The 16,805-nt window shown below is 43.1% G+C and overlaps 1 protein-coding gene across 1 annotated transcript in view; it reads right to left on the bottom strand.

Moving 5' to 3' along the window:
- Clpb (caseinolytic mitochondrial matrix peptidase chaperone subunit B) overlaps positions 1-16,805 on the bottom strand; it is a 144,298-nt gene that overhangs the window by 55,238 nt on the left and 72,255 nt on the right. The window contains exon 5 of the mRNA XM_015477476.2: positions 8,751-8,879. Coding sequence (XP_015332962.1) covers positions 8,751-8,879 — 129 coding nt within the window. The remainder of the gene's footprint in view (positions 1-8,750; positions 8,880-16,805) is intronic.

Raw genomic sequence — 16,805 nt, 5'->3', positions numbered from 1 at the left:
TGGGAAACTGTGGTAATAGTTGAGAGATGATGGTAGCCTGAACTAGAGTTAAAGCAATGGAAATGGCAAAAACAGGGTTCAAGATGTACTTAAAGAGGGAAAACTGACAAGACTTACTGAAAGACTTGAAATTAAGGGGGAAAAAAAGAAAGAAAGAAAGAACTTAAGGATGACTTGAAGATTCTGGGCCTGAAAAACTAGGTAGATGATGGTATCATTTAGGCCATGAGAGGATAAGAACTGGGGGAGTGAGTGAATACCAATCATTTGAGAATTTTAGCTATTAGGAGATGCAGAGCTGGAGGTAGATACGGGGTGAAGGGGATTTTTTGTTTGCTTTGTTTTTCAAGATGGATGAGATTAAGGCATATTTTTATGATGATGCCAGTAGGAAAGGAAAAGAGATATGCTAGAGTGGCAGGCAATTAAGTGGTGAGCAAAGTCCTTGAGAAAGTAAAAGAGGAGGCAGAGGCTCGGAGCAGGATTTGGAGGTCTTCCACTCTCTGAGGCGGCATATAAATGCAGTAGACAAGTAATCATGATGATGGGAAGATGAGGCAGTTCCTTTCTGACTGCAACCTATTTTCTTCAGGAAATATGAGTGAGATGGTCAGGACGGGAAAGGAGGAGGCATTGGAAATTTTAGGAAAAGGCACAGAAAAATTGTTTTCATCCAGAATAAGAAAGTGATTTTGCTCATGAAGCACAGTGGCATGGTTGGTAACATTGTATTTGAGACTTATGGTTAAAAACACGAATGACTTGAGTACAGTTAGTATGGCTGTGTGATTTTTTTTCTCCAGCAATATTCAGTTCCTTAGATATAGACATAAATTAAAATTGGCTTAACTAAAGTTCCCATCTATCAGGAGAGTACAAAGAAGAGCAAAAGAAGCAAGGAGGAATAGCTATAACACTGGACCATGAAATCCTAAACAAGGAGGGCGGGAGACAAGGAGGTAGAAAGTATGACATACAGATAAGACCAAAAAGCACACCATATAACCAGATAAAGAAATATCATTTCAGCACTTCAGAAGCACCCCATGCCCTCTCCTCTTCGAGGTTAACCACTATCCTGACTTTTTACACCACTGACAAGTTTTGTCTATTTTGAATTTTCTTTCCATTTTGAATGGTAAATGCAGACATACAGCTAAATACTCCCCTATGTCTGGCTTGGAACCAGAATTGATGGCTTGTGAGATACATCCATGTTGCTATATAAAACAATAAGAGTTCATTCATTCCATCACTGTGTATTATTCCATTGTGTGAACATTCCATAATTTATTTATCCATTCAGCAACTTAATAAACATTTTGGAAACTTCTAAACATCTTTCACAATAAACATAAGGTCCATCCTGTTCCTCCTCTAAATTGTAATGGTTTCCCATTAGAGGATAAAGTCCAATTTCCTTAACACAGCTTGCATCATGGACCTTCCTTCCTTACCAGTTTCTGCTTTCCATTCTTGTCTTCTGACCCTTCCAACAACCTTCTAGATCCAGCTCTTCTGAAATGCCTGCACTTGTACTGAAGTCAGACTCATACTGCATGCTTTTGAACATGTCATCCACTCTGCCCTTCTCCCTCAGCCACCGGGAAATCTTGTATCCATCCCTCAAGACTGATCTCCTACATCAAACTTTCTCTGCCTTTCCAGAGATATAAAAAGTCTTTTCTTTGTGATCTCACAGCACCTTCTATAGATCTCCATTAATGTACCAGATAACAATTCTTCGTTAAAATGTCTGATTTCTCACTGAACTATGAGTTCCTTAAGGGCAAAGGGCAAAGGCCGTGTCTGGATCATGTTTATTTCCCTGGTGCCTAAGGTGGGGCCTGTGACAGAAGAGATGCCCAGCAAGTGTTTGGTAAATGAAGGAAAAGACCTGCCTAGGGGTTATACAGGACACTGGGGCTAGAAGGGGTCCTTGAGATCAGCTACCAAACTTCTCAATTTTACAGAGGATAAAGGGTTTCCTAAAGGAGAAAGATTTGTTGGTGGCAGAGTCAGAACTTGTAATCCTCAGTCCAGTGTTCATACCCATTCTCTGCATTGCTGGCGAGAATCAGAGTATGAAGTTTCAACAGAGCCCAGCCTGAGGCAAAGAAAGTTGACAGCTCAACATCTGGCCATGTAGACAGATGGATAGACAGTGAAGTGGAACAAGAAACAGGACTCTAAGTTTTGGGTCCTGACAACAAGTTAACAGGCTGCTAAAGGGAGGGTGTCAGGCTGGAAAGGCTCTGTCGGAGGCAGGCTGGTGGGAAACTGAAGGGCTTGGTTGTTGCTGGCTACTTAACACTGACAACTGAGCCATGCACTCAGAGAGAGGGGTCAGGAGGAGCCATGTGGAAACTAGAGAGAAAAGAGGAATAAAAGGAATCTCATGAAAATAGAAGGGAGACAGGCAGGCTAGAAGGAGGAGGTGGGGGAGGGGCTGGGAATAAAATTGATCAAATTAAGTTATTATAAGTATAACTATGCCACAATGAAATCTACTATTCTATGTAATTATTATTTACCAATATAAAATTTTTAAAAAAGAAAGGAGTATGGGCTGGGGTTGTGGCTCAGTGATAAGAGTTTGATTCTCAGCACTGCATATAAAAATAAGTGAATAACATAAAGGTCCATCCACAACTAAAAAAATATTTAAAAAGAAAGAAAGAAAGAAAGGAGTAGGTAGGAAAAAATGCTGAGGGAAGCCCTGAGAAAGTAGTATTAAGCCTCATAAAGCCTGAGTTTCTAGGGTGAGGGGCACTGGTGGGTGAAAAGGAAGTGGATTACCAGAAGAAAGATAACTAGAAAGAGGCAGCTCATACAGGAGGCTCTATAAGTCCAGATACATAGGACATTGTGAGTGGGGGAGCCAGGAAGCAAAGATATCACATCTCCCTATAGTGCTTTTGGACATTTATCAGTACATCCAAAAATGTACTAAATAATGTACAGGACACTGTAGCAAAGAGAGACAAAAGAGACACAGTTTTTGTCTTCAATCTCTCTCAGTGTAATAAAGTAGTGCTGGGTAAAGTCCAGGGGACAGAAAATAATACCAGAAGGCAGGTGGCATGAGAGCTGAGGATGGACTGGTAGAAAAAAAAAATCACAGCCTGAGAAACAAAGTCTTAAAGGGACACAAGCAATAGAAAGAACTGTTTGTGAAGCCACTGAGGCGAGAACACTGAATGGACACTGCAGGGTAGCAGAAGGTGAGGATAGCAATGGGGAAAAAATTAGGTGAGGCCAGACTAGAGCAGCTTTAACACCAGTTTAAAAAGGATGGTTCAGATTCTTTGTTAAACAGGTGAGCACTGAGGGTTTTTAAGTTAACAACAAATACTACGTGTGCAGTGCCTACCCTGTAGAATGTACACATGTCCTAATCTCCACAAAACCCCAGAAGGCATCACTCCTATTTCCAAATGAGGAAAAAGAATTTCAGAGCGGTCAGTACTTTGCCCAGGTCACAGCTACTAAGTGGCAGAGTTGATACTCAGATCATGACGCCAAAGATTATTACACTCTTTCCTTGTAGTTCTTCTCATCTGGGGTTTCTGTTTTGAACCACATTTGGAAAATTATGACAAATGATTGTCTGAATTCTCCTAAGTGGTAAATACCTAGTTCCATTTTAGATGCCTGGGAGAGAAGTTAATTCCTTGTATACTACTGATGCCTAAGAGCATTGGGACTCAATTATTTGAAGGAAGCCTGGTCAAGGAAGGCTGTCATGATTAGAGACGATCTGCCAGCGGGATCACATCCCTGAGATGAAATGGTTACTGATGCACCCTAACAGCTTTGCAAATACTGGGCAGAGTCACCTCCAGGGACTTGGGTAGGAAGCTTCAGCCACCTCTGATTACTCCTCCTTCCAGGCATCGTGTGTCTGTCCTTCCCTCTCCCTCTCCCACTCTTCCTGTATTTGCACTCAAGTGATGAAGCAGAGCCTTCCTGTTCATAAGCCATCAACACAGGCAGAAGCAGTGACTTCACAGATGAAAACACAGAAGCCTGTATACTTATTTTTCTGTGGAGGGTGGAGGGAGAAGAGTGGCACTGGTTAATCAAAATCCTTCCAGAGAACTCTGGCGAATTCCCATTACCCTTCCTGATAAGGTTTAAGTACCATCTCCTCTGGGAAACTCTTTGTAACTGACTCCACCTCCCTACTTACCAGGCCGAAGAAGGCATTTCCTCTTCTATGTCTCCATAGCCCCCTTTCCAGCTTCCTGCCAGACTACCTACCCCACCCCCAATCATGGCCTATTTCTACATCTGTCTACTCTGACAGTTTGACAGTGTCTCAGAGTCAATGACAGTTTGCTTGATCCATCTTGGGATGTCCTGAGGCCCAGGATCTCAGAAATGGCAAGTGGCTTGTTCAGAGTCACATAACAGGACTTCAATTTAAAGCCCAGTCTGTTTGATTTCAAAGTCTGTGACCTTTTCACTATGTTACAAGGCTCCTGCCTTGCCCGAAGATGAGGAAGTGACCTGAACAATTTGCTAGTATGAGTTCAGAGGGGGAAGTAGCAGAGTAGGCCAGACCACTAGAAAAGGCTTCCTGAGAAGGCTCTGCAGCCTGAGGATTCAGATGAGAAGAGGGAACATGACATACTTTAGGCAGGGTGGGAATGTTGTACACTGAGATAGAATTAAGAGGAACGGAATTATAGCTGCCAGGATGTATGTGATTTCTATATCTAAGTCATAATGATTACTACCTATCATGGAGCACCTCCCTTGCTGGCCAGAGGCTTTTACAGGTGTTATTAATTTTCACATTATCACTCTGAATAGACATCATTTTACATATAAGAAAACCTAGGCTTAGAGAGTTAAGGCAACGTGTCCTAGGGAACCCATCTAGGAGGTGGGGAGCTGGATTTAAATCCAGGTTGACCTGACTTTGAAGCCTGAGATACCCTTTCAATTACTCCATGCTGCCTCCTAATGGGCTGAAGGGCGTCTACATTATCAGGTAGATCCTGCTGCCTGAGCCTCTTTCCATGTCAAAAGGGGACTTCTGGTCAGACAGAAAGAGCAGCTACTCCTTCTAGTTCTAACCCTCTATGATCTGGGTAACCCAAATCCCTGTGGACTAAGCAATTTGCAGAAGGGGTTTTTGTGGACCTCATGAGCACATCTGGCTCCTTGTTTAGGCCTGCCTTGGATCTATGTTACAGAGAACTCCCTGCAAGTTGCTGTAGCAAAGCAGGCCAAGAAAGCTGATGGGCAGGAAGACAGAGCCTTTGCAGAAGGTCAGCCGAGGTCAAAAGACTTTGGAAATCTTACTGGCAATAGCCCCTAGGAAAGACAGCAGGATCCTACCTCTCGGTTGGCTGCTCACACACACAGGCAGACCAAAGGAGTTCAACAAGGGGAGGGAGGCTAGAAGTTGGCAAGGCTGCAGGCCCTGAGCAACCAGGGCTTATTTAGGTCTGGGAGGCAGAAATAAGTGGGTTAATGGTTTTGGCCCTTGAGGCTGGGAGGCTAGGAAGGGGGTGTAAATGGATGCTGGTTACAAGGCAGGTGGGAGAGATGTAAAGGTGGGGGCTCAGGGCATCTGTTCCAAGTCACCAGGCATGAACCATGCCCCTGGAACAGCTCAAAGGGCTAGTCTTGGCCTGGGGGGTCGGTGATGAGGTTGGAGAGAGTTTCATAAAAGGCCCTCGCCTCCTCATTTCAAAGGTATTCGATCTGGAAGGCAAGTGTGAGGGGCTTCTTATAGAGTGAACTCTCTGTCTGGGGTGGGAGGAAGTGGGGATATAAACCAAAAGACAATGGCTGGGAGTATTGATTGATGTTAAGGCACAGTAGAGAGAAACCCCATGGTGCATGCTCCAATTCTTAGCTACAAATGTCTTACCAGAGAGCTTTCCAAAGGACAAAGTAAAAAGCATCCTGCTTGGGAACATTTTCTAAACCTCTGCTTCTGAGAGCAATGAGTCCTTGCCCTGAAATTATCAGACATCCCAGGCACTGTCACCACATCCACGAACATCTCAGCCCTTCCCATGCCTCAGACTGGGGTAGGTCCCTTGGAGGTCAGGGTAAGGGGCCAGGCATGGATGTGAAGCCAGTACGGCTTTGGCTGATGGGAGGTGGCAAGACTGGGGATTCCTGGTAAGTCCTCCAAGTACAAGAACATTGCAAGGTAATGTTCTGTGTAGATAATGATCTGTGGATACCGGGCCTGGCAGGCAAAGGTGAAAGAACCTTGGATGAATGCTGATTTTTGAAAAAGCGATCAGGTGGCAGGCAACAGTTGTCAGAAGTTACAAAGAATATCTCATTAGAAAGATGTTTCAACCAGTCAGAGGTAAAGTAAAATGGAATGGACTGCCTGGGAAAGAAGCAGGATCTCACAGTCCCTCATAAAACCCAAAGGAATGCCAGCCATTCAGCTGTTGGAGGGGTTTCTGCTGGGATGAAGGAGGGGAAACCAGAGTGGCCTAGAGGACCTCAAAGAACCCTCCCAACTCTCAGGTTCCAAGCAGAATGACCCCTGACAAGTTGGACCCTAGGCTGCAGCCTCATGAATATGTCCCTAGCCAGGCGCAGTGGCACACACTTGTAATCCCAACAGCCTCAGGAGACTAAGACAGGAGGATTGTGGGTTCAGCCTCAGCAACTGCAAGGCACTAAGCAAATCAGTGAGACCTTGTATCCAAATAAAATACAAAATAGGGCTGTGGATGTGACTCAGTTGTTGAGTGCCCCAGAGTTCAATCCACGGTACCCCCCAAAAAGCATCCCTGGCCCTCAAGAAGTGGCAAGAGGTGTGAACAGGTGCTCCATGCCAAGTACTCACTCAAGGGGCCTGCACCTCATATGTGCTGGTCTGGGATAAGAGGAAGCAGGACAGAAAGTAACTTCTTGAGAGATATCTGGCAGGTAACTCTACCAGACTTTGACAGGCAGCCCAGCATGAGTCTAGGGATGACAATATTACTCCTTCAACTAAAGTAATGTCCTCAAGAAGGAGGATATTCACCATTCATCAAATATTTACTGAGTACTTACTATGTACAAGTACTATGCTAAGTACTGGGGGCACTTAAATAAATCAGCATGGTTCCTGCCTTCAGGGAGCACAGAGTCAAGCTAGGGAGAGGGCTACTGAAAAAATGAAAACAATCTCAGATTATGATGAGTGCAGTGATGGAAAAGAATAGGATAACATGACTAAGAGTAATGGAAGGGCCCAATTGAGACCAGGGTGGGATAGGATCAAGGGAGACATCTGTGTGACTAGGTTAGCAGAGATTTGAAGGGACCTTCCCTTGTTTCCCTGGCCCTGCTCTGGAGGTCATAGGGGAAGAGAGAACACTTTCGGGGAGAGCCATAATGAAGAAAACTCATACCGCTTTCCATAATAGTTGCATAAATTTGCATTCCCACCAGCAACATATGAGTGTGCCACTCACATCCTGACTGGTGTGAGATAAAATCTTAGTTTTGATTTGCATTTCCTTAATTGCTAAAGATGTTGAACATTTTTTCATATATTTGTTGATCATTTGTATTTCTTCTTCTGTGAAGTGTCTGTTCAGTTCCTCAGCCCATTTATTGATTGGGTTATTTGTTTTTTTGGGGTTAAGTTTTTTGAGTTCTTTATACATCCTGGAGATTAATGCTTTATCTGAGGTGCATATGGTAAAGATTCTCTCCCATTCTGTAGACTCTCTCTTCATGTTATTGTTTCCTTTGCTGAGAAGACTCTTTAGTTTGAATCTGTCCCATTTATTGATTCTTGATTTTACTTCTTGCACTTTAGGAGTCTTGTTACGGAGGTCAGATCCTAAGCTGATATAGTGAAGATTTGGGCCTACTTCTCAGTTTATACCCAGGGCCTACTTCTTCTCAGTTTATACCCAAAGAACTTAAAATCAGCCTATTACAGTGATGCAGCCACATCAATGTTTATTGCAGCTCAATTCACAAGAGCTAAACTATGGAACCAACCTAGGCGCCCTTCAACAGATGAATGGATAAAAAAAAAAATGTTTTTTTTAAAATCTCTCTCTCTCTCTCTCTCTCTCTCTCACACACACACACACACACACACAATGAAATATTACTCAGTCTTAAAGAAGAATGAAATTATGGTATTTGCCAGTAAATGGATGGAGCTGGAGAATGTCATGCTCAGTGAAATAAGCCAATCCCCAAAAAAACAAAAGCCAAAAGTTTTCTCTGATATGTGGATGCTAATTCATAATTTGGGGGGGACTCTGGAAGAACAGAGTTACTTTAGGTAGAGGGGAATGAAGGGAGGGGAGAGGGCCTGAGGGTAGGAAGGATAGTAGAATGAATCAGACATTATTACCCTATGTACGTACGTATGTATATACGACTGGAGTGATTCTACATCATATACAACCAGAAGAATGAGAAATTATACTCCATTATACATGATGTATCAAAGTGCATTCTACTGTCATGTATAACTAATTAAAACAAATAAAAAAATTAACAAGAAAACTCTCACAGTTTATGCAGACAGGGTGGTACAGAGCATCACACACACACATGGGCAAAGAACACACACCAGCTACAAGAGAGCACATCACACATGTGCTTTGTCACTCTAGGGAAGTGCCATGACCCTTGAGGCATTTCTAGGTCAGGGAGAGTCACAAGGGTGCTGGGGAAATGAGGTGTTTCTGGTGTGGAGGACCTGCCAAGGACTCTCTCCCCTGCCCGCCCCTCCTCCACCATGCTCTCACCTCCATCAAGCAGTTCCTTGACAGTGCGGTAGTCATCAGCAAGGACAGCGTAGTGCAGGGCTGTGCAGCCCTTGAAGCTGGCACGGTTGTTCAGCCGGTTGTTGAAGTCATCTTCTCGTGTGACCAGAACTGTGGGGACAGCAACATAAACCCTTCCATTAGCAACATATGCTTGAGCCACCACTTTATCTTCTGTTTAGTCACTTACTCCCTCTACCTACCTACTAAACATTAAATGGCACATGCACCATGTGCCTGGCCATCTGTGCTGGGCAAGAGGAGATAAAACAGAGCCTGGTTAGTTCCACAAATGTTCACTGACATCTAATATGTGTTAGGATAAATCTTGGGGACATGAAATGAATCAGCTATAGTCTCTGACCTAATCTGATGAGGGAGGGAGGCAGGCAATGAACAGAAGTTTAGAGTACTATTTGAGATAAATGCTACATTAGAGGTATAATGGGATGATATAGAAAGCCAGGGGGAGCTCAGCCTGGGCATGAAGAGAGGATCCCAGAAGATGGAGTCTGGAAGAATGAGGAGGAGCTATCCATGAGAAAAAAGTAGACTGAGATAGGGAACAGGGGCTGTTCTTAGCAGAAGAGCAACACACCTCTCTGTTCTGTCTATAATCTAGTAAGAAATTTTAATTAAAAATTTACAAAAGCAAGCAAAAATCTGAAACCATGGAAAAGTACAAAGTAGAAAAAGGATCAATATTTCAGCAACTTGAGAAAGTACATTTAATATTTTGTATATGTCCTTCCAAATTTCATACTATATGTATGTGCATATCCCCGTCAAAATTGAAATTTAGTGTATATGCAATTTATAATCCGATTTTTACCTTTAATAAATATTGTAAACTTATTGTGTGTGAGAGACACACACACACACACACACACACACACACAGAGGGGTTGAACACAGGTCCTAGCACATGCTAGGTAAGTGCTCTAGGTAAACTACATCTGCAGCCCTTTTTATTTTATTTTGAGACAGGGTCTCATTAAGTTGCCTAGGCTGGCTTCGAACCTGTAATTCTCCTGCCTCAGTTTCCCAAGTACCTGAGATTACACAAGTGCTACCATGTGTGGTGACTGTAAACATTTTTTCAAGATAGAAAGAATAAGCATTTTGTGTGATCAAAGATCAAAAGCTCCTAGGCTCACTCTAGCTAAATTCCTGAGCCTCTCTCATTTGATATAAAACTTGTTTTATATCTAAAATCAGTTTCATCAATTTATAGGACTCTTGCATTGGGTACCCACACAGAGCCCTTGTCTAGACAGTGGATTAAAAGGTCACCCCATCTCTGGGGCCCTCCCTTGGGAAATGAGGTCCCACAGAGCTCTACTTGTTCTGCTTGGGTGATGGTGCTTCTGTCTGCCTAATGTAAAACTCTCTGGGTACTGTCTTATGCTCCCTTCGGAGTTGGGTTTGTTGAGGGTGGAATCTGGGTCTGCCTCCCATACCACTTCTTCATGGCATATGGCCTGCAATAGGAGGCTCCTTTCATTTCTCTTGTGATAAAGGGGTATATTCTGGCAGGAGGTGACCTTGCCTAGGTAGTCAAAAGCACCAGGTAATTCTTAAAACATTCTTCTTAGAGTGCTCTTGGAATGAAGTCTATGCATTTTCTCTCCTCCAATACTGGACTTCCTATTTAAAGTTCCAAAGACCTTTCTAACACTAACTGATTTCATTTATTGACCACCTTCTACTCTGTGCCAGGCCTGGTTACGTCACACAAACCTATCTAATTCTCACAGCTACCTAACATAGTAGGTATTCTTATTCCCATTTTATAGATGAGAAAATTGAAGCTGAGAGGTTGTACATACCCGCATTCCAGCTACTTGGGAAGATGAGGTGGGAGTTTGAGGACAGTCTGGGCAACACACACACACACACACACACACACCCCATAGAGAAAATGGCAGTGGGAGAGTGAGGATCAGAACCAAAGTCTGAGTCCTTACTTTTTCTTCCCATCATATCATGCTGTCACCCTCATCTGGAAAATGAGGGAGTCCAGAGCCCACAAAAAAGCAGCAGATCCTGGATGTTCTAGTTCCAGCCTTGATTCTTACTCCCTTTTCTTTTCCACTCCAGCAAAGATGCAAACATTCTCTCTGCAGACCTGCCCTTACCAGGAAATGGCCTGGGGGTTGTAGCCAATATCCCAAGAAGCTAGCCTGGGTGGAAGTACTTTGAATGTCTGGCCAGAATAAAGTTGGGGAAGCCTGAGCTGGCAACCAGACCATTCTCTCTGTGGTCTACAGAATCAATGGTCAACCAGTTTTTCCAGTCCAGACAGGGACTCTCCAGATTGCTAACCTCTCACTTCTACCCCTGGGTGCTAGATGACCTTTCCGGAACAGGAAGAACAGGAAGTAAGAAATTCTCTGAGCAGCTAACATACAAGTCCCATGTGCAATGGCATATACACTTACCCCTTAAGAGCCCTTTAGGATCTCAATCAGAGATTACTAACTCCTACTCACGAATAATCTTATCAAATCATGCTAGGTGATCTTGTTTCTAGCCTACTGCAGATCAGAAGGAAATAAGAAGGCTGGGGAAGATGCTTTAGAATCAAGCAGATTGATTACAATCAAGCACTGGCCAGGCAGGGAGGGAAAAGAACAGGACAATGAAAAGCTGCAAAAGGAATTCAGAGCACAGCACCTCTAAAGGCCTTAAGGGCATCACTGAACTGCCACATAGGACATTAACTGCTAGATATAATGATGAACCTGAGGAAAAGTGATAGTTGGCTCAAGAAAGCAAGAAGGGTATCATCCATTTAAAAAAGAAAACCCATCATTCATTCAACAAACAACGTTTAATGAGCACCAGTGCAAGGTGGTAGCTTCTGGAGATACAAAAAATAACAACACATAGTCTTGACTTTGGGAAGTTAACTGCCTAATGCAAGAATCAGACCACTGAACAGACTTATAACACATCTCCCAAGTACAATGATAGAGATATACACTGGATGCTTACCATAAAAGCTAAACGACTTCAAGTAATATGCTAGGGCTGCTTTGGTTCAAATGTCAGCTTATTAACAATGTCATAGCCCAGCTAATAAGCAATGTCCATGAAAAGGACTCTTGCTCACTTCTGTGATCTCATTTTTCACCATCTCCTTCCTAATGCTCTGTCTTGATTCTGAGTTTTTTTTTTTTTGGACACTGGGGATTGAATCCAGGGGTGCTTAACCACTGAGCCACGTTACCAGCCCTTAGACATGGGGTCTCGCTAAGTTGCTTAGGGCCTCGCTAAGTTGCTGAGGCTGGCTTTGAATTCACCATCCTCCTGCCTTCAGCCTCACAAGCCGCTGGGATTACAGCCATGTGCTAACTGTGCCCGGCTTGCCTCTGCATTTTTAAAAACACTATTCTACCACCTGGAACACCATCCCATCCCCAGACATTCAGTTGTTGACTCTAATTCATTTTCAGATTTCTAATCAGATGTCACTCCCCCAGTGACTCCTCTTAAGTGTGAGGTAGCTACTGCTCCTAAGAGCTCCTCCAGTGCTACAGGCCTCTCCCAATGACAGCATTTATTACACTCTGCTGCAACCACTTGCTTATATGACTGTTTCTCTGCTACACCAAAAGCCCAACGAGGACAGGCAGTGTGACCTATTTTTTCCACAGTTGTGCCCCAGAGCCCAGCATAGTGTCTGGCCATAAATATGTGCTTGACAAATACTTGCTGGACCAACAAATAAACACAAGTTGAGTGTCCATAATTTGGAAACCAGAAATCTAAATGCTCTAAAATCTAAGACTTTTTTGTGTGCCAATATGATGCTCAAAAAATATCTGATTGTAGAGCATTCAGATTTCAGATGTTTGGATTAAAGATGCTCAACCAGTAAAATCTAGGCAAATGTTCCAAAATCCAAAAAACTCTAAAATCTGAAACATTCTGGTTCTAAACATTTTGGATAAGGGATATTCAATCTATATAACATATATAGGCAATATGTACATTAGTTTTGGTTTTGGAAAAAATAATAATACCAGCCCACAAGTATTTGCTGGCTGTTAAATAAGTTAAGCTCTAGAGCCAGACCGCTTATGTCTAAATCCCAGTTCCAAATTTCCTGACTGTGTCATCTTTCACAATTTACCTAACTTCTCTGGGCCAAGTTCCTTTATTTATAAATGGAGGAGTACTAATAACATATTCACTGGGCATTTTAAGGATTACTAGACACTGAATGAAGGAATCTGAGATGGTATCTGACCTAAAGTACTTCTCAATGAATGTTAGCTATAATTCTATCTAGTCTGGGCTTCCAAAAGTATATTTTTTCCTTGGGGAGGAAAATATTTCATTTGGGAAATCCTGAATATATTCTTCCTCTGGGAAAGGCACAGGAAGCATGAGAATGTAGGTCTGAAGTCATAACCACATGTTTCATTTGGTGTTCGTCAGCAGTTTCTTGTTTGCTGGCTTTTCACCAAATCCTTGTTAGAATTCTGCAGTACTGGTGTTCTACAGAATACTCTTTGGTACTGAATAGTGCATTATAATCTGCAAAGCAGTTTAGTTTCCTTTTTTATTTCAGAAAAACTGTGTGAAGTGTTAAGTTTATGCTCCCATTTTATACAGGAATTTAGAAGGATGGCAGAATGGTAGAGGCCCATTTTGTGCTCTTAGCATTAAGCTCCTCCATACATCATCCAGTGTTAGGAGCCCTGTCCTAGATCCTAACTAACTGAAGCCACTCCTTTTAGATCTTGTACTTTTCTCAAGGTACAAAAGGTGGTTTTAGGTAGGAAATAGGTGATGGAGAGGAGTAGCATCCCTCAAATGCACACACTTACCCCACCCTCACTGAGGAAGATTAAGCAAACACACAGAAGCTCAAGGGATTCATCCAAGCCTGTCCCAGCAGCTGGCCACCAAGGTAGTGTTCTGAAGCCAGTGAACCGCCCCCTTCCCAACAAAGACATCTACCAGCCTGTCTCCAGCACAGGGGGGAGGAAGGCTCAGACTCCTGCCTTCCCTCCCAGCCTGCCATTCCTATCCCTGTAGGGGTCCTACACCCCTCTGACCACAGGAGGAGTGATAGGTATCACTCTGCTTTCTTCTGCCCCACCTCTACCTTTGATGTTCAGAAGTCTATGTCTAGGTGCCATGGCCGGGTCATTCTTGGGAGCTAATGGCAGGTCTATGTTGAGGTATTCTCCTGCCCTCACAGGGCCAAGGAGTCAGTAGAGGTGGAGAGGAGTCTCTGACACCTTTCATAAAACCATGAACACTCCCCAACATCTTCAAACCACAAAACAACAACAACAACAAAACAAACAAAAAACAGTACTTCCCATGATGAGAAATAGTTTTTATAAGGTAAAGTGGCCCTACATTCTGAATCTTACCTCTGCCGTTTACTAAATTCTTCTATCTGTAAAATGGACATGATAAGCAATAATTTTAGAAATACTGAATAAACATCATGGGAAATCTGATAACAAGTTTAAACATTTATTAATACTGCTTTTTCCCTTGGATTAGGTGCTAGGGACACAGGTATGAACCAGCCATAGTGCCTCTAACATCACATTGCTAAATATATCAGGGGAGATTCTGAAAAAAGGTGAAAGAGGTGAGATGAGTGGTCTCCAGATAACAAAATCTTTATTTACTGCTCACTTGTATAAGTGCAAGGCAAAACTGCACTATAAGTCCCTCTCTCCCTCAGGCTCAGCCTCCAATGTTATGGAGTGTCCAGAGTGCCCTTGCCTTCAGAGATAGGACCACGTCTCCATAAAAGGGAACCTCTCTGAGTAGTAAGACAAGACTAACCCTTACATTTGTACAGCATTTTACAGCTTATAAAACACTTAAAGGTGCTCATTTCCTCACCTTCATGACAACCCAGGAAGGGCACAGAGGTCAAATATTACTATCTTTATTAAACAGATGGGGAAACTGAGGCTTAAAGGGCCTGACTTACACTGTTAGCAGTGATGAATTCGGACTAGACACAAGCCTGCCTGGGCTCTGCTCCGTCTTCCACACCGCACAGCTTTTATCTGCCAATGCCCACGGGCTCAAGCCTTGCATAACTCAGGGCCAGCTCAGGGTCTAGGTGAAATGATCAAGTCTCCAGGAGGATGCCTTTGGAATCTCAGCTTCCTCCCACCTGAGGACCCAAGCCTCTAGGCATAGAAGGATGTAGCTGAGGTGTCTGTCGTTAGCACTACACACAGAATCAGAGCACTGCCCCCACCGCTCGGGAGTCCAGCTGCAGTGTGTGTGGAGGGAGAGTTGTGGTGTTGTCTGAAAGTAGAGGGGCCTGGGATTCCAATTTGAATGAGCATGTTGTCTCATCATTTTCATGCTTCTCACCACCATTCAAACCAGGAAGTGTGCTGAGCTTCAGCATAAAGTAAATATATCCATTAATTTTCCTTTGGGAATTCATACTATGAGAGAAATAGAGCCTTCTCATGGCAAGTGTTTTTAATGAATTGTCTCACTAAATCCCCACTGCAACCTGAGTGACAGTCATCCTGCTGCCGGGTCAGCAGGCTGCCCCTCAACCTCAGTGGGAGCCATCAGTTCTGCCTCTCACACTGGGGGTGAGGGAGGTTTTCTGTGCTGGGTCAACAGGAGACTGTCCCTGGAGAAGCTAATACTCTTCTCTTCCTTCTACAGCCTAGAAGGCCCTTCTCCCTTCTCCAAATCCTGCCTGCTCTTTAAAACCCAATTCAACAACGTATGAGTGTGCTTTTTTGCCAACATCCTGGCCAGAATTTATTATTAATAGTATTCTTGATAGCTGCCATTCTGACTCACGTGAGATTTCCCTAATTGCTAGAGATGTTGAAAATTTTTTCATATTTTTGTTGGCCATTTGTGTTTTGCCTTTTGAGAAATGACTGTTTAGTTCTTTTTGCCCATTTATTAACTGGGTTGTTTGTTTTTATTTTGGTTAAACTTTTTGAGCTCTTTATATATTCTGGATATTAATCCCCTGGCAGAGGAGTAGGAAAAATAAACAAACAAACAAACAAATCCCAACTCAATTCAAGTTTTCCTCTCCCAGGAAGTTGCCATCCTCCCAGCTCTGCTTTGAATGACTGTATTGTGGACTGACTGTAGGTCACCATTTAGAAGTTAATTATTTATTGTCTTACAACTCTGCATATAATACTTTCTTATGTTAGATTTTTCCCTTTTGTTCTGACTTTCCACAATTATATCTTAGGCTCCTCAGGGGTGACAGTAACTAGTTCACAATATTTTCTGTACTATATACAGCATCACTTCAGTATTTCATGCAGCTTCGGCAATGAACTCACATGAGTCTTCACCTATCCAACTACCATGAGCACACCAATACTGAGCTCCTTCAGTTTAGTTAATGCTATGATATGGACCACATGTCTCATGGGAGCAAAGATGGGCACAATGTAATGTGGCCAGGAGAGGAGTCACTCAGAAGAATCATCCTGAGAATGAGGGGAAGCTTGCCATATAAAAAGTGGAAACAGGCATTTGGGGAGAGGAAGTGGCATTTGCAAAGGCCAGAGAGTAAAAACTGTATCACTTATTTATTCAAGAACCTGGGAGCCCCTCAGCGAGCCTGGAATACCAAGTTAAGGTAGATGAAGCCATGGGTAGAGATGAGGTTGTCCAGGCAGGTAGAGCCCTGATCCTGACAGGGGTTTGGACTTAGATAATAAAAGCTATAGGCATGGTTTTTGTTAACAAATTAAACAGTTCAAGATCAGCAAGTGCAACAGACCAAGAGATAAGAGAACTGAGTTCAAGATTGGCCCTTTCTCTACATTAACTTAATATGTGGCTCAATCCCTCTGTGCCCCAAAGCTTCTTGTTTTTAAAATAGGAAAGTGTTTCTTTAAGGTAGTTCTCAGGCTTTAGTGGGGACAGAGTCACCTGGGTAACTGATGCAAATATATCAATTATTAGGTCCCTGTTCCAGCCATCTGGAGTCAAAGGCAGGACCTGGGAATATACAGGAGCTCCTGAGATCACTCCGAGAACCAATTGCCT

This window comes from Marmota marmota, unplaced genomic scaffold, assembly GCF_001458135.2.
Source record: "Marmota marmota marmota unplaced genomic scaffold, marMar, whole genome shotgun sequence".
Taxonomy (NCBI): domain Eukaryota; kingdom Metazoa; phylum Chordata; class Mammalia; order Rodentia; family Sciuridae; genus Marmota; species Marmota marmota.
Note: the sequence above shows the minus strand (reverse complement) of the source record. Positions and strands in the feature narration are given on the sequence as shown.